Source organism: Acartia tonsa, chromosome 5 (assembly GCF_053477335.1).
Source record: "Acartia tonsa isolate MP-2025a chromosome 5, ASM5347733v1, whole genome shotgun sequence".
Taxonomy (NCBI): Eukaryota; Metazoa; Arthropoda; class Copepoda; order Calanoida; family Acartiidae; genus Acartia; species Acartia tonsa.
Window position 1 is genome coordinate 42,783,142 of NC_137264.1, and position 18,631 is coordinate 42,801,772.

At 31.9% G+C, this 18,631-nt stretch overlaps 2 protein-coding genes across 2 annotated transcripts; one reads left to right on the plus strand and one right to left on the minus strand.

The window, feature by feature from the left end:
- Positions 1 to 301: 301 nt before the first annotated feature.
- Positions 302 to 18,305, minus strand: LOC145319574 (SET domain-containing protein SmydA-8-like). Its single transcript, XM_080161777.1, has 19 exons — positions 18,144 to 18,305; positions 17,850 to 17,883; positions 16,866 to 16,937; positions 16,270 to 16,404; positions 15,907 to 15,948; positions 6,875 to 6,942; positions 6,336 to 6,459; positions 5,722 to 5,791; positions 5,499 to 5,568; positions 4,834 to 4,876; positions 4,564 to 4,611; positions 4,236 to 4,289; positions 3,778 to 3,859; positions 3,038 to 3,169; positions 2,587 to 2,684; positions 2,267 to 2,356; positions 1,787 to 1,859; positions 974 to 1,037; positions 302 to 432 (listed from the first exon to the last, which is right to left on the minus strand). The coding sequence occupies exons 1-19, from the start codon at positions 18,242 to 18,244 to the stop codon at positions 348 to 350; spliced, it is 1,485 nt and encodes a 494-aa protein (XP_080017903.1). The 5' UTR covers positions 18,245 to 18,305; the 3' UTR covers positions 302 to 347.
- Positions 10,038 to 15,564, plus strand: LOC145319575 (uncharacterized). Its single transcript, XM_080161778.1, has 9 exons — positions 10,038 to 10,128; positions 10,581 to 10,735; positions 11,443 to 11,515; positions 13,543 to 13,637; positions 13,816 to 14,044; positions 14,371 to 14,437; positions 14,620 to 14,688; positions 14,968 to 15,057; positions 15,403 to 15,564. The coding sequence occupies exons 2-9, from the start codon at positions 10,583 to 10,585 to the stop codon at positions 15,452 to 15,454; spliced, it is 828 nt and encodes a 275-aa protein (XP_080017904.1). The 5' UTR covers positions 10,038 to 10,128; positions 10,581 to 10,582; the 3' UTR covers positions 15,455 to 15,564.
- Positions 18,306 to 18,631: the final 326 nt, after the last annotated feature.

An 18,631-nucleotide genomic window follows, 5' to 3' on the forward strand; every position in this document is an offset into this window, starting at 1 on the left:
CTAATCAATAATCAAGGAATGTTAAAATCGACTTAAACTGTTTAGGATGATTTCTGTAACAGAAAAGTACAATTTAGACAGCATAATAGCATAATATTCTTTTATTTTAAAGTTCCTTTGTCTGTTTTATCATTCACCAATCATCTTGCCAAGTTTGCAATCGATAGAACAATTTTAATATGTTTAAAAACGATTACATCTATCATAAAGCTACCCAGGTTATGGAGTAGCTTCGATTAAAAAAGAAAGAAATCCGCCAACAAAGCATTGTAGAATACGTTATGCACAAAAAAAACAACACTTTAAAAGGCTTAACAATTTATTTATAAAAATGACAATCACATTATTTATGAATTTGAAAACAAATTAGCAAATTTTTCTCTTTCAAGCTGAAGATTTCTCATTTCTATCAATGTTTTCTGATATCTTTCTCTAAAATAAAATGAATTATTGAAGAAAATAAAATGCAATAATCTAATAAAACCTATCTACACTATGTCATACCTATCTCATTAAAACAATGCAATGCAGTTTATTGATGTAAAGTTAAACTGTTAACAATATATTTTATCTAAAAATTTTTTTTCTTGTTGAAACTTGTAAACTTGTTATGAAGTTATAATAAAGCAAAAAAAAGTATTCTTTTTCCAAATAGTATTTTTTTTATCCAAAAACAGACATACCTATCTATTTTATAGGTTTACATGTTTTACATTTATTAAAATTTAAGCATAGAGGGGGTAGGGGTTAAATATCTGTATGTCTCCACCCCGTGGACTCTGTGTAGAGCACACACGAGCAGAAAACAATTTGTTAGCAAAAGAAAAAGGTTCCCAGCACTAAGATCTAGGTAGTTATCTGGATTATATATCTATATACATTTATTGCATGATTATAAAACTCTACAAATATTTCAAAAAAGAACTTGAATGTGTTATTTCTGAATATAAACTTATTAATTATATTTATTTACCTTGGAATGTATCCCTTATCCACATCAGATTTAACAGTTACTAGCTGGGTCTTATTCAATTCTCCTGAAATATAATATGCTTTGATTTCCCATTCATTAGTGCCAGAAGAAAAACAAGGATGACAACATCCGAAAAACAGCATGGAAGTGTAGTGGACAAGAATATATAATAGTATGGGTTAAGCAGGATAAACTGGCGGATTTCTTTAGTTTTGTATTTTAGAAAGGAACCATATCTTACATTTTTAATTATATTTACATAGAATAAGTCAACATTCATCCAAAATAACTATTATCGAGAGAAGATGATTAAAGTCCCTCAACAGATTATGACGTCATACAATAGACTAGCCAATGAGAGGCCAGTATACACTGTAATTGACCAATGGTAAAATTTGTGCTGGCCTCTCATTGGTCATTTTATCGTATGACGTCATAATTTGTTAAGGGACTTTAATCAATGAATCATCTTCTTATCAAGAATGATGAAGTTAGAAGAAGCGTAGCTAGCCTAAATTGATGTCTTGTCACTACAGAAGCACAAAAGAAAAATGTTAGATAAAGAAAAGGTTTTTATTGATCAATAGAAAATACATAGATATTTTGTAGCATGATCGACAGACCTACTTACCAAGTAGATGATATACAGCTACATGCTCATCGTTATAGGGAATCATCACAAAAAAATCAATAATTGCAGCCGAGAAAAATCATTCTTCCACAATAACGTTTCAGGCTAACTATGGGACCTATAAAAGTCAACTAAAGTAAAAAAATTTCCCTAAATTATAGATTTGCTACAGAAACTCCTACCTTTAATTTTCTCTCTCATTTTATGATATCCAGGATCCAACAGTTGGGACAAACTAATAACATCTGAACACACCTACAAAACAATAACAAAATAAATAAAAGAAAGAGGTACAATGGATGTCAGTAAAAAAAAGTAAAAGTTTGATTGTAAAACACAGACTTTAGTAGAAAAAACATTCAAAGGTCAAAGACGACATTTTGAAACGTAAACATACAAAATATTCAAAGGTCAAAGACGACATTTTGAAAGTATGGAATTTCTTCTTTAGTTAAGGAAGTAGAAATTAATGAGAGTTGATTTAAGATTTTGCAAAAGCAGCTGTGCTATGGCTGCTAACACTGTTCAATAATATATAGCCCATTTAATTAAATGCAATTTGTTAAAAAAATTTAAATTTTTAGTTTATACCCAGAAAAAATTACATTTTACCGATATCAGCCGACAAAAAGGTTGACTGTTTGGGCATTTAAGTTTAATACCTGTATTTTTCTATCAAGAAGGGGTCTTGTCATAGTTTTCAAGTTGAAATTTGGAATGTTTCCATAAAATATTGACAGTTTCTCTTTCATCTAAATAAAGTTTTAGGTGTAGATTCAAGTAGAAATGGGACATTGGACTGTAACCTACTCTAGTGACCGACCTATGTTTTAACTTATTTGTTGGCTCAAAACTTTGGTTACTTTGATCGAATTTTTATTAGTTAGTTCCAAACTAGAAATGTTTAAACCTTTCAACCAATAATTATAATCTACACAAGGGGTAATTTTGGTGTCATAAAGTATCTTCCTTAAAGTATTACCTGATAGTTTAGGAAATGATTTGGATGTAAAACCTTGGAATAGAGCGCCAACAGTTTCTCAAAATATATGACAGGATCAAATCTTCTATCAGGATTCTCTGTAATGAAATGTAACTTTTTTGTTATCTAAAATATAAAGTTGAACGACCGTCTGTCTATCTGGTTTGAATAAATTGGTTCTACACTAGTAATACCAGTTTTTGTGCTTTTTTCTTGGGTAATGGGTAATATAGGATAGGAGGGGGGGGGGGGGATGGACCTCCATAATAAACACTTGTGAATTAGTAGAATAATTCTGTCAAAATCTAAAGAGTCTTTACTAATATTATGACAACTTAATAATAAATTTAATAACCTGTTTTGGGTAAAAAGCAATCCCCTACAAAATAAGTCCTTTATATTATTTCTATAACATTAGTATCACCATTTTCGGTTTCTTTTTTTTTCTTACCTATTTGACTGGTAAGGATTGAAACAATTTGAATAACAAAATTAGTATCAATAGGAGTTGAACAGACCAAGCATTTCCATGTACTCTCTCCATCTGTAGGGTCCTCTGGTACTACTGGTCCTCCACACTTTACTAGATAGATAGATAGATATATTTCCATGTACTCTCACCATCTGTAGGGTCCTCTGGTACTACTGGTCCTCCACACTTTACTAGATAGATAGATAGATAGATATATTTCCATGTACTAGATAGATAGATATATTTCCATATGCTCTCTCCAACTGTAGGGTCCTCTGGTACTACTGGTCCTCCACACTTCACTAGATAGATAGATATATATATTTCCATGTACTCTCTCCATCTGTAGGGTCCTCTGGCACTACTGGTCCTCCACACTTCACTAGATAGATAGATAGATATATTTCCATGTACTCTCTCCATCTGTAGGGTCATCTGGTACTACTGGACCTCCACACTTTTCTAGATATATAGATATATTTCCATGCACTCTCTCCATCTGTAGGGTCATCTGGTACTACTGGTCCTCCACACTTTACTAGATAGATAGATAGATATATTTCCATTTACTAGATAGATAGATATATTTTCATGTACTCTCTCTCCATCTGTAGGGTCCTTTGGTACTACTGTTCCTCCACACTCTACTAGATAGATAGATAGATAGACAGATAGATAGATATATAAATAAGTAGATAGATAGATAGATAGATTGATACCTGATTTACATAGAAGAGCAGAAATAAAAGAGCCACACTCCGTAGGATCTGTACATCTCTCACAGTTACATTCAAAATACCACTAAATATCAAGAAAAATTATAGCATGGAAGCTAAAACAAGCCATACAGATTTTGAATAGAAATGAACAGTAAACTGTTGTACACAATTGAAATCGCAATTATACTATATATATACGCATTGGTATGTCTAGATTATCCTTGTATGTAGCGAAAGATCTTTGGAACCACTGAACCCATATAGTTATCCTATACTATGACGATTCTTACAGGAAAGGTGGATAATAACGTTTTTTGATGGAGTGTTCCTTCACTCTCACAAGATTAAAGACACCCCCTCCCTTCAGTCTTTTTCTTGTTCAATTTAAAATCAAAGAGCCCTGAGAGTTAATATTTATAATTCCTTTGCTGCATACACTAAATTGTAATGTAGTTTACCTTGTTTGAAAGCATTGGTCTTCTTATAAAAGTCGGCTTCATCGATTGAACATACTGAAAAATAGATACTGTGTTTTTTCAGGGAGGAAGGAGACATTGGACTTTAAGTTGTGTTGGTACTCAAAGTTCTTCTCTTTTTGGCAATAAAACTTTTGGGACTTGGTTGATTCGTTTGTACAAACTATCAATGACTAATTTTTCTTTTAATGACTTTTATTTATAAGAAGGTTAATTTTGTTTATCAAAATGTGAGTTTACATTAATTTATCCCAGAAAATCTTATCCCTTTATATCCCTGACATTAACATATAACTTATACATGACCAACCTGTGTCGAAATTTCTTCTCCTTTGCGAATAAAAACTTGGGCTCTGACCTACAATCATTTCAATAACATGTTATGATTAGATAAAAAAAATTAACTATGAATCATTAACAAATTAGATGCTGTAATGACATACTGAGCAAACAAGTTAAAATAAGGAAAAGCTAGAACGAGAGAGATATATAGTTAAAATTGTCAGGTTCTCAGTCGGACACACGGACGGACCTTATTACATATTTATAGAATAGGTGCATTACTAAAAAAATACTCTACCTCTAGTCGTTGGTCGGACAGCTTGAACGTTTTAGTGTTGCTTCTAAAGTAAAATATTGATAATATATTTTGTTTATATTAAGATAACTGTCCCTAGCTCCCAGAATAAAATAACTGTCACTAGCACCAAGTATTGGTTAGTATTACCAACAGTTATGATTCATGAAGGTATACACAGGATAAAATAACTGGCACTAGCACCAAGTATTGGTTAGTATTACCTACAGTTATGATTCATGAAGGCGTACACAGGATAAAATAACTGTCACTAGCACCAAGTATTGGTTAGTATTACCAACAGTTATGATTCATGAAGGTATACACAGGATAAAATAACTGGCACTAGCACCAAGTATTGGTTAGTATTACCTACAGTTATGATTCATGAAGGCGTACACAGGATAAAATAACTGGCACTAGCACCAAGTGTTGGTTAGTATTACCTACAGTTATGATTCATGAAGGTGTACACAGGATAAAATAACTGTCACTAGCACCAAGTATTGGTTAGTATTACATACAGTTATGATTCATGAAGGCGTACACAGGATAAAATAACTGTCACTAGCACCAAGTATTGGTTAGTATTACCAACAGTTATGATTCATGAAGGTATACACAGGATAAAATAACTGTCCCTAGCACCAAGTATTGGTTAGTATTACCTACAGTTATGATTCATGAAGGCGTACACAGGATAAAACCCATTTGCTCTTCCATATCCAAGTGGCAATTCTAAAAAAAATAATAATGTCATAATGAAAATGCTTGCTTGACCGACTTAGAGGCGATGATGGACGCCTGACTTTTTTAGATTAAAGACAAGAAAATTTCTTTAAAATAAAGCTTTTTGAAAAAGAAAACATCAACATTTATGATTAAAATTACCTAAATCAATGGAATTAGTGAACATAGCTCCTAGGATTTGATTTATTTCATCTTCATTTACTTCCATAACCTAAAAATAATAAATATTTTTCTTCTTAATTTCAACACGCAAAATATGAATTTATTATAGAACAAGGAGGGGTGGGAAGTTCTGACACTTATAGTAAACAGTGTAATATAATACCTGTGTTCACTAAAAATTTTCAGAACCCCCCCTTCTCCCCTTAATAAAATGCTTTATAGCTTGAGGCCAAAGGTTCCAAATTAGCAAAAACATATACCCATTTTGTCATTCTTCTTTTGAAAAGTTAAGGATAGGACAGTTGAGGAAAAAATTATAAATCTTTTCATAATCATTGGTGAAAAAGTTAGGATATTTATGATTTATACAGATCAATCATACAGAAACCTATATCCCAAAAGCCAACGAATGGCCAGAAAGTGTGTATAAAGTTTGGGGTTCAGCATAATTAACATTCTAATATCCGCCCCTCCCCTCCCTAGGATTAGTCCATTCATGGACTTTAGTAATTTCAAAGTTGAAAATTTTATGAAGGAAGACAATTAGATTAAGGATTAATCACGAAACCTTTGCATATCCATACTCTGCTGACCTGTTTGATAAAATCTACGACATGTCTCTGATGATATTCCCAGAGGTCAGGTTCATCCTCACGTCGGTGGTCATTGTGGTGTTCCAGGTAAAGGAGGTGCTCGTACGCTGTTGGGTTTGAGTCCCTGCAGAACAAGGTAGAATGGTCATTGAGTTTAAATAAAAAGTCCTTTAATAGCAATGCAGTTTGGAATGATAAATAGAAAGGCATAGAGAAGCTCTTTAACAAAAAAAGACGTCACATAACACAAATTACTAATGATAGGCCGACACACAAACTAAATTACCAATGACAGGTCAGTATACATTTCATTTGACGAATGTTAGGCCAGTTTGACGTTATTTTTTGTAGGCACTAAAAAAAGCTTCGAAATAGAGAGAGGGAGAGATTAGAAAAGAAAGAATAATGGAAAAAGAAAAAAAACGAGAAAAAAAGTCATAAAAAGGGATTTTAATGCGTCGACTTTTTCAGTGTATCTAAACGTTAGGACGCCCCTGATTATAGAGTATCTTGTTATAGACTAATTAAAAAATTGAAACCTGAGATCAAGTAGTCTAATGACAGTAATTGCTGCGTATAATGGGTCCTCTGCCTTCAAATTTTTTACCTGAAAAAAAATAACAATAATGTTACCATTTCAATAACAATAAATTGTACCCTATTGTTACAGGAGGCAATATCAGTCAAAGCTTGAAAACTATTAAAAAATTCTAGCATGCATAAACTAATAAAATAACTCAAACGGAGATACAGGCTTATTGGACGTACGACTCGACACTTTGTATAAAAAAGCTTCGCTGCAGACGTTCAAAATGTAAGTTTGCGAATAAATTGGCTTGACCTAAAAACAGGCATAGAATATTACTAATAATATCAATGAGATAAGATTATGACAATCTTCGAGTAAAAATTCAAAAGTGGTTAGATTAATATATAGGTAATAATGAGTTATACTTACTATTTATTATTAATTTTTATTATTTAATCTTACTTCTTACATCAATAATGATATCGAAATATTTATTGTTCCTAAGATGATAAAGAAAAAAAGCTTCCTATAGTCATGAAACAAGAACGCTTTTGGCCAAAATATAACTTAGCTGAAAGTAACAATCCTATTATATAAATTAGTAAGCTTTTTTTGTACGTAACGAAGGATCTCGCTAACCGCTGAACCGATATGGTTCTCCTTTACAGTAAAGCTTTTTATATGTCCCAGGATGGTTTAGGCTATTTCATTTTTATAGGTAAGTCTGTGTATGGTTTTAGGCTATTTTTCTGTCCTTCAATATCCCTTCGAATATAGAGCCTCTAGATGTTTGGGCTGCAGTCGCTAGTCTAGAAAATAAATCTATACACTTTAAATAAGATATCAATAAATGCGTAATGAACTTGCAATGATATCATTTTCAATTTGAATTTCGTATATAAACAAAATGAAGTTTGTACCAAAATTCTTAACTATAAATTTACATTTATTCCTTCCATTCAGTGTTAATAAACAAAATTAACCCTGTAGAAGTCTAATTGGTTGAATTTATTGAAATAATGTGAAGGTTTTAAGCCAATAATTAAGAAAACGCGATTACAAAACTTTCGGTACCAGTATCATTTACAGTCTCCATCCTCCCTTCTTGCCTTTCTACAGCCATACAAACTTGCATGAGTTGGAGAATTGAAGCTTTGCAGAAAACAAGTTGTGTGCAAAAATGTACAATAAAGAATGCATATTAGCATGAATATTGATTATTAAACAAAAATTAACTTTGATAGAATGGTTTTCTAAGAGAAAGATACAGCTTTAAATCATTAAAGGACTAGTAGCAATATTCCCCGGAAAGCACAACCAACTCGGTTTAACGGTTAGTGAGGACAGACATACAGACAGTCATCACTTTGTAGATTTTTAGCTTGACACCTAAAATTTCTTGGAGTCAAACAATACAAAATTAGAAATTGGAAATTCAATTGCCTAAACTAAAACAATAGAAACAAATTTGTAGACTTTTCTAACAGCAACAAAAAAACCCAAAGATTTTAGGACTAGTATAGAATATAGATAAGGAGTTGAAACAAGAATTTGTGATTTTGTCGTACTAAAACCTAAATATCAAGGCTCTTCAGCCGCCAATATTCAAACAGAAAATTTTTGTTACGGATTTACTAAAAAAAAAGCGGTGCCTTAATCTTTGAACCACTTAAAAAGGGCCACTAGGGGAAAATTTAACGACTGAAGTTGCAAAAAAATCAATTGAATGGAGGCTGCGTTGGCAATTTCAGTTTAAAGGCGCAAATTACATGGGCATAAAGGTACGAATACGATTTATTTTGAGGAATATTCAGGCGATCGGGGGGTTGGGTTTTAGCCAATATGCTTAAATAAATAAATTATTCACGGCTGCGGCTGCTAAACCAGGGTTCATAGTACTCAACTCACAAACACAACACTTTCCCTTGGTTAAGTTCTGGTTCTAGCAAGTTTTAGAAAGCCCATTCTTTTATTATATTTTTCTAACAAATGGCCCGAGATTTTTAGGTGCCATGGGCTGCAAGGAAAAAGAAAAATGTAAAACTTGTAAAAAAGATATTTAAATTTAAATCATTAAAAGCTGGAAATGTGTATGGGTCCAGAAAAATACCAAAACTCCAAATAATAGGTTATACTTTGTAAAATAAACAAGTATCATTCCATTGCATGTTTTATGCTATTTCTAAATAGGTGAGGGAATTTCTACATACTCTTAAGTATAATAAAAGAAAGAAGTTGTTTAGTACATTTTAAAAAAAAAATTAATTAATTTATTGCAAAATAATTTATGTTTCACATATCAACATCGACAAGATGAAAACTATTAAAATCTTAATATATAAATGCTTAAAGGTAAGAATGACAGCTTTTTAATACTTCTTATCCAGTATCTTTGAAAAAAAATTCTGATTATGTGGCCTAAATTATTGAAATCAATATGGACATTTCTTGTCCATGTTTTAAAATAAATACTAAAAAATATATTATTTATCTTGATTTTTGGACTAATTTATTTTTCCTAATTTCCTAATAATGGCCTAAACTTTGAGGAAATCCCCGGTTGTCAAAAATCCCTGTCTCTCTCTCTCTCTTCTCTATTATCTATCTCTTTCTTTTCTTATCTTTTTCTATCTCCCTCTCCCTCTCTCTCTTTCTCTCTCTCTCTCTCTCTCTCTCTCTCTCTCACACACTCTCTCTCTCTGCTGTCTTTCAATGTTTCTTGTTTTTCCGACATCTAGCTACGCCGCGCTACCATCGGGGAAATCCAAGCATCTTATTAAGGGGTAAATATGATATCAAAATTATTTGTAGATATTAGATTTTGGTCTCTATCTTCACCAATTAAACATACTATAAGCTGCGCCCATAGCATCTAATGGGAAATGGTGGTAAGACAAATAGCATAAAACCATCCCAAGACCGAAATGTAAATAATAAAATAGCCAAAAACCACACCGAGACCTATGTAAATTTTCCTATAAATAAAAATTACAATCGATTCAGTAGTTTTTAGACTCTTAAGCTTTAGACTAAAAGCCATAATACGTTACCTATAACTATGTAATATTGATAATAAGATATATTCTTATTGGTAGATCAATTTGAAATGTTTAAGATATATATATAGCCCTGTTTATATTTTGTTTTATTGGATGTAAAAGTCTGCCGTATATATACTGGTTTCAAGCCAATATACTTATACAGTCGGACCAAAGCATTTCTACTTCAAACAAAGAATAGTTAGGAGTTTAAACGCAAGAAAAGGTAAGCAAAAAATTTTGCATTTTGTTATTTGATTTATTAGCCATTGTTTTTTTTCTGTGTTTAAGTTCTTTAAAAGCCAAACTTCTAAAAGATACCCAAGTTTATAAATGATTCTTTATAATAAGATTTTTTGTAGTCGGTTTGTCCTTTAAGATCTAGCTATATGAACGATTGGTTGATAATTTCTAATGAAACTTTGTTAAAGAATTTAAACCAATCCCTCTATCACCTGTAGGTCCTAGAGATTAGTGTCACAGTCAACAATAAGAGGGCAACAATTTGTGAAAACACTTGAGAATGTTTTCAATTGATTGCTTAAATGACTTTTACATATTCTTATTTTAAAGAAAAAAATGTAAGATTTCAATATCCATCAATATACCTAATTTTTGACCATATGATGGACCAAAATTGAATTTTTAACAAGTTTAAGTTGGACTGTTAATTTTCAGTGATGCAGCCGTCATCCTCAAGAATGCGAGTGTTTTGTCTGGCCGTTGTGTTCCTCACAGGATCCATCCACTCACAGGGAATTAATTTTGGCGGCTCTGGCAGCTCATCTAGTGGCTCCTCCAGTTCTAGCAGCTCTAATTCAAAGAATCCTAATGTAGGTTTAACATTTAGTTTTTTAAAAAACTATTTCTAGTTGCAAAGCTGCAATATAAATCAGTTTGTCAGTATGTCCTAAAATGAAAATGTGAATTTAGCTGTCAATAGACTTATTTTTTGGAATGGCCAATATATTTCTAATGTATGATATTACATTTTATTTGTACTTACAAAAGTAAATGTTTCTATCCAAAGATGTCCTTCTATGTAAACTGTTTTTTTATATCAATTCATTTTATTTTAAGTTTCATAATTTCTTTCTTTCAAAAACCTATATATTACATGTTTCTAATTTGGTTCTTTTTACAACTTTCTCAAAATGTTTTGAATGACTCTGGTATAACATGCATCTCTATGTTGTCGGGACAGATAATAATTCAAGACGTTAGAAATTGTCTACACTGCTGCTATGTCAGGTGCGCGATATAAATATAGATAGAGCGGTGGGAATGCATTGGCCCCAAACATGTGCAACTCATAATTCCATACAGTTAGGACTTCCTGACAAAGATCATACAATAAAACGGATGGTTTATAAGTATGTTAGTCCGTAAAACCATGCAATAAGATAAATTCATTAAAAAAATATTCTCGCGCTATTTGGGTTTTCTCTATATGTTTACTCTATAGGTTCACTTACTATCCAGTTATAAACAGCTGAGTGTTAAATTATAGACTTTTTCTTATAATGTGTTTATTTTCTAGACTGACCAGAGAATATTTGGTATCATACCTGGAATCTCAACTGGAAATTCGGGAACTGATAATCTTTTAAATGGTAAGTTTAAAAATTTTATCAAATATTTCTTCTTAGAAAAACAAGTTTGTATTTGTATATATGTAGCGAAGTAATGACATGATAGTATACTTTTTAATTAAAAATAACAGTAGATTGCTTGCAGGTAGGTTTTGCTTTGACTTACTGGTGCTTTCAAACAAAGTGGTTATTTAGCACTGATAACCCCCTTATTTGTTAATTAAATTGGAAATAATGGGGAGAGGTTTAGTTCTGTTCTATGCTTAACGTCTGCGGGGCCTTTACCTGCAGTGCCCACACCCTGCGGGTCTACCCAGTATACAATATAACCTAACATAACCTGACCTTAAATAATAAACAAACAAATGAAAAACAACCATCCTTCTTAGTTCAATTAAATACAAAAAAAAGTATAGATAGGTGGTATCAATGCTCAACAAGGTACTTTGTGTAAAAGCGCCAAATCATATTACATTTAATCCTAGAGTATTTTTGCTACTAAAATTGTTTAAATTTGAGGATATGGTTTACTTGGTTTATTACTTTACAATTTAATTTCTCAAGCATAACAGATTTAAGCCAGCTCTATAGACAGATATTCTGAGATGTAGATTAAAAAAAGAAAATATTCTTTTTAGGCCATAAAACGGAGATTGGCCATTAAACTAAATAGACATAATAAGAAAGTTTTATAAACACTTTCCTTCATTCGTTAGTCGGTTAAAATAATTCACGGATTATTTTTAAGCATTAAATCTTGATTGGTTGGAACAAACTAGGAATTTTCAAAACTTCACAACTAATTTCAATATTTAGGGGTGCATTATATAAATTTGTCTCCATTGTATTGTCCCCTAAACCCAAGAATTTCTGCTTTTTGTCAACTTTTTTTAGTTTGTCTTTTAAGGGAAGAATAGTTATTTCTTTCATCGTATTATAAACGGCTTTCCGCGGATATAGAATGTACAATTGTAAGATTAAAACCAGTTTTTTTTAGACCCGAGGTGCGCTTGGCACGGGCTAAAAAAATAGTTTTAATCTTATGATTGTACATTTTTATATTCATAGAAAGCTGGATATAATATGATGCTAGACATAGTTTTTTCGTATGGATGAGAACCGGTTCCTATACACCGGATTCGAATGAATACGAGAATAGTTATTTCTCGTATCGTATTATAAACGGCTTTCCGCGGATATAGAATGTACAATTATAAGATTAAACCTAGTTTTTTTTGGCCCCGTGGTGCCGAAGGCACCGGCTAAAAAACTAGTTTTAATCTTATGATTGTACATTTCTATATTCGTAGAAAACTGGATATAATACGATGCTAGACATAGTTTTTTCGTATTCATGAGAACCGGTTCCTATCTACCGGATTCAAATGAATACGAGAAAACACATTCTACATTTTCATATTACCAAAACATTGAACCATTGCATTGGAATGTATTTAAATCTCAGAATATCTATGTATGTATGTATCTATTATCTAATTCTTAATATTCAATACGTGCTATAGTATAAGATTTTATAAGACTTTTATAAGACTTTCTAAAAATTTAATATCTTTAAAAAATATTAAAGATAAAAAAGGAAAAAGGACAACTGAATGTAACCAAAATTTGTATTTTTCTTTTGCAAATAAATTTGTTTTATTCATTGGCTGCAGTGTTAAAACTTCTTCAAAAATCTTGCTTACATTTGTCTGGCTGAAAAGAGAAATTAAATATCATGCAAATTTCAAAATTCTAGTTCTGAGAACAACGAGAAATTTAGTGCAATATTTTGCACCTTTTATTTTCCCCTTTTAAGATTCAAAGCTTTTCTATAAGATTATTAACTTTAGATATTTAAACAAATAGCTTACTGTGAAATACTTTTACTAATTGAATATCGTTTTTTAAGTAGATATTTTAAAATTAAAACGAAAAAATTTTTATTTTATTTTTAAGAATACGATAAAATAAGAAATAAAGGCCCCAAAACATTGTAGACCATTTATGTATATACAAAACATTTATATGATTACATTTTGAAAATTCAGGTGGACTTTTGGGAGCTGGTCTTGTAGCTGGGGCTGGTCTTTTGACAGGAGCTATTAACCCATGTGGAAGAAAAAAGAGACAAGCAAACTTTGGGGTAAGAAATTAATTTTCTTGCAAGAAAACGATAGAAGAATTGATTGATATACTTCTGTGTTTTTTTTGCTTAAAAACATAAAGTGCTTGAAACCTTTCAAAAATTGGAATTTTATCAAGGATATTATAAATGTTTATTGTTTTGCTTATTATAGATTTGAATGTCCTTGTTTTGTTAGGGAAGCGGCGGCAATCGTGCGGGTATTTCAAACGGCGGCAGTAGCGATAGCACTGACACAAGATTCTTCAATCCCCTCTGCAACAGCAATAACAACAATAATTTCGGCAGTGGTGGCAGTTTCGGTGGTGGCGGCAGTTCCGGCTCCGGCTGCAACTGTCAGTGCTCCAGCTTGACATTCCAGTCTAATGGAGTCACTTATGGCAACTGCAGAACTCCAGATAACACAGGTAAAGGTTATGTGAACAGCAGCGCGCTGCTGTTTTATAATTTACATTATCATTAGAATTTTTAAAGGCACTAGAATTTAGAACTAAATTTGTGTTTTTACAACTATATAATATTTGTACATTTTAACAGTTTGTGAGATGTTGAAATATTAAGTATAAATTTTTTGCTACACCCCTACATTCAAGTTGCTATGCCATTTTAATTTAAGAATCAGAATAAGAAAATGTATATGTGTCTTTCTTGTTTTAATTGAGTTTAGCACAAAGTACATACACATGCATTCATCCCGATACTTTTCAATTTGTTTTCAATTTTGAATTTGTAGGAAGATATTGGTGCTACACAACTGGATGGAGTAATAGTGGATGCAATGATCTTCAATCATCTTCCAGGTATAGTTGATTTTAGATAGTTTAAACTAAGTAGGGTCTTTTAATGATATTCTATAGGTTTGACTCATGTAAACTATTTACAAATGTAAAAGTAAACCTCTTTTAGAAGGTTAGGTTTTGTCTTGTAAATCGTATACCCCCCCAAAAAAAAAAAAAAATACTGGAAAGTTATTTTGTTACAGGTTTCCCAACAACCCGTGGTCCTACACTGCTTGCAACGTACAAGGACAATGCTACAACAATGTAGTCAGGTATTTATTAAGACTGATACCCAAAGTTTTAAAATAACATTATTTCATTCATTGATTAAAAAACATTGGATACTTTTGTAGAAGTTTATTTTTTTTTTAAATTCCAAACTAGTGGTGTACAAACTTTAAAAGTATTAATTTTAATCTACAGAATGGATGTACATATCATCATAAGGGATATATATCAATTTAATTTTGTTTGTTCTCGATTAGTTTTAGTTTTTGAGTGTTTCACAACAGTAATAATATCATTTTTTAAAATTTGAATACATTTTTCAGGGATTGCCGAGGTCGTCCTCAAGGAGATAAATATTACGGCTGCGGCTGCAATGGACGTAAGAGGAGACAAACCAAGTTTTTCGACATCAGGTACACAGCTTAAAAATTCGATAACTACTGAACCGATCAGGTTCTCAATCTTAGGGAGGCTATATATTTGTCTTGGGATGGTTTTAAGATTTTTTATATTTTAGCCGTGGAATTATTTTAGGCTGTTTTTCACCTCTTTCTCAACCCCTAGAAAGACAAAGCCCCTTGATGCTAGGGGTGCAGCTACTATTTTTCAATTAAAATGATATGCCAAATTAAAATACCCCTCCCCCCCCTTTTTTTTACATTAGTTAAGGTATTCTTCATTTTCTAAGTTTTAACATCACTTACTTGACAAAGCAGCATCCTAATATTTTGTTTTAAAACCAGTACTATTTATTTTAGATGCGCCGAGGCAGCTATTCTGGGTAGAAACGCTCCCCAACAACAAAAGTAAATCAAATACAAACCATAATTATTTTCTGTGATAGAGAAAAATAATAACATTTTTGTAGATATACATTATTTTAATTTGCATCGATAAAAGAATAAAAACGATAAATTTAATACAATTATTTTTGTTAATTTTTCATTAGTCAATAACTTGAAAATGTAATATGTAACTAAATCTTAAATTTCTTTAGACACTTAAGTGTTTAAATCACTAAACCTAATGTAACTGGATATCTTTCTTTTTGTGTTAAATGATAAAAATTTAGACAATATTAAAAAAGAAGCATGCCTAACTTAGTGTCTCTCTGTTCCAATACAGTCGTTAACCACTGGAATGATCTGGTTCTTAGCAATTGCATCCATAGATCCCGTTAGCTTTACCAAACTATGAAAAATTTCCTATTGAAAATAAGCCTCCCATAATCCTTCCAAAATAACAAAAATGAAAATTCTTACCTGGGCTTTATAACCAGCTTTCTGGAAAATTGTACATTCAACCTACAAAAAAACTAATATTTTTATCCAATTCGGCCTGGTTTATGAAGTAACAAGATGTCCGTCCGTATGGCCTTGGTAAAGATGTAAATCAACATGTTCAACATGAATCAAGGTATAGTTGGTACTGCATACGCTTAGAAGGTTTAAAGTCAATGGGAAAATTCCAGCTTGCATAGATAAGCGTCCAGAGCAATATGTTACGGACTGAACGACCTAAATCCTTTTTTATTTGTGAGGGGGGAAGGGTGTAAAAATTTCAATAGGGAGTGAGCCCCCCCCCCCATTCTTACTACACTTACTGCAAAAAAAAGAATATCAAACCTGATGATCTCCGTGCTCGCACTGTTGACTGCACAATGGATAGTTACATCCTTGACAGAGGTGAGGTAATGCGGAGGTTTTAGCACAGCCCAGGCACTGGGGACGTGTCTTTGTATACGGCCCCGTCACTGCTGGCTGAAATTAAACAACCAAGGATGTTCAAACATGAAAGTATGTAATATAAAATAAGGATACATAGGATACAAAATAAAAGGTTAAAATCAGTGATCTAGAGGGATAAGACAATGGTCTATAAATTGATGTACACCCCCAATGGTGATATACAAAGTTACCCATTTATAGATTAAAATTAGTGGTTGAAACGTTTGAATTCTCAACTTAATCCAACAAATAAGAAAACGTTTTTGTAAAACTTTGGTGACTAGCGTAATAAACAGCCCATTGTCTCCTCTCTCTCTGTAAAAAATAAATGGTCGGTTCCAATTCAAATTAATTGAATGTTTGTTTGTCTGGTATAAGGAATAAAATCAACTTAAAAGAAAACCTGACATAAATTTACCATTCCTTAGTTAGACGTACACACACACATACATCAAGCTACTTTAGTATTTTATAGCATCTAATGCCAAATTTACCTTTTCCATTAATATTAGTTCCATTGGTTGAATATCACGGGTAGCAATGTAGTAATGACCAGCTTCTGGACTCTGATCAAACAAATTATTGATGGCAAACTTTTTTTTCTTTTATATTAGACTAGCAGCTACGCCCCTAGAAGCCTCTAGGGCACTTAAGGTAGGAGGGGGAAAAGTCGACCTCATCCAATTTTAAATTTGAGTTTCAAAAGAGTAGGTAAAAAAATATTTTTTTGGGGGGAGGGGGGTGAAGACACCCTCCCCAAAAATAGTTTAAAACCTTCCCATGACCTATAAAAAGCTTCACTGTAAAGGAGAACAATATCGGTTCAGCAGTTAACGAGATCCTATGGGACAGACAAAAAATGCTTACTACTTTATATAATAGGACTAGTGTTGTCGCAGTCAGAGGGAGTTCAAATAATATTCGACAAGGAAATTTAATGTAAATAATAAAAATTAAAAAGAAAAACTCATTTTTATGGCGGAAAATTGTCGGTTCAGTGGTAACCGAGATCTTAAGCTTTATCGGACAGATGTACAGAAACACATCCTGCTCCTTTGTATTATACAACAGTCTTGACCAGGGGCGTCCAAGCTTTTTTATTTTGGGGGGTAATCACCTCATTACCCCCCCCCCCCTTGGACGTCTATGGTCTTGACTATGTATTTGTCAATTTTCCTTTATCCTAATGTCTGCTTTGTTAATCCTTATTTCTTTGGTTATCTCTTTGGAAAGATAACCATACAAATCAAAAATAAGAAGTACTTTATATTGCCTATAAAAACACCAATGACGCCATACAATTCAAATAACCAATAAACAGACTAAATTACCAATTGCAGGCCAGTATACATTCTAATTGACTAATAGTAGGCCTGTATGACGTCATTTTTATAGGCAATATATTGTCTTCTAAAATACGAAAAGTTTCTGCGCTACTTTGTACTTTGGACATCATTGTATTTATTGAAAATTTACACCTGATTTATTTTGTAAGGATAACAGTATTCATTTCTAAAACAAAAAAATTATATAAAAACATTTTAAGTTTTATTATTCAAAAAAATAATAATTTGATTTAAATTAAATTTGATAATTTTAAGCTTAAATTAAAACTGTATAAATTAGCTAATAAAATAAACAAACGAGATAATTTCTTCTATTTTGGAAATAAGTGAAATCAACGGAGGACCCATATAAATCTCTCTGCAAAGGTTCAGTGGTTAGAGAACAGAAAGGCAAACATCGGTTTCATCAGTAAATGACATTTTTACCTTTTATGAGAGGTTTCGTGATACGAGCAGAAATATATTTGTTTACAAATGTTACAAATAATCCCAGGACATCCGCAAACGTAACATTCATTACCATTCATTTTTTATTATTTTTTTGCAGTTTTGTAAAGTACACCCTGAAACTTGAAAAGATGTGTACATCAATCTGAAAATAGATAGCTACTAAAATGGAAGGAAAACTATGTAGAGGGTTTCGCCGTATTTTTAGAGTAGCTTTTGATAGGTTAATTTAGGTTAGGTCAAGTTAAGTAACTGTTAATGATTGTCCCACAGGGTTAAGAAATGGGCCCCACAGGGTTAGAGCCACCCACAGGGGCTAGAAATAGGAGAAAGGCTATTGTGAAAATAATCCACAACTTAGTTTTCTTTCCATTATTCGAAATTATTTTTTTTTAAATGCACCAATAACAAGGACACTTTTCTCTATAAGAAGAGCAGCAATAGCAAGTTAATAATATCATTGCATA

Coding starts and splice junctions, on each gene's coding strand:
- LOC145319575 (XM_080161778.1), top strand. CDS start 10,583: ATGCAGCCGTCATCCTCAAGAATGCGAGTGTTTTGTCTGGCCGTTGTG. Junction 10,736..11,442: donor CTAATTCAAAGAATCCTAAT/GTAGGTTTAACA, acceptor TTTATTTTCTAG/ACTGACCAGAGAATATTTGG. Junction 14,689..14,967: donor TGCTACAACAATGTAGTCAG/GTATTTATTAAG, acceptor TACATTTTTCAG/GGATTGCCGAGGTCGTCCTC.
- LOC145319574 (XM_080161777.1), bottom strand. CDS start 18,244: ATGAATGGTAATGAATGTTACGTTTGCGGATGTCCTGGGATTATTTGT. Junction 16,405..16,865: donor AACTAATATTAATGGAAAAG/GTAAATTTGGCA, acceptor GTTTAATTTCAG/CCAGCAGTGACGGGGCCGTA. Junction 3,170..3,777: donor TGCTCTTCTATGTAAATCAG/GTATCAATCTAT, acceptor CTATCTATCTAG/TAAAGTGTGGAGGACCAGTA.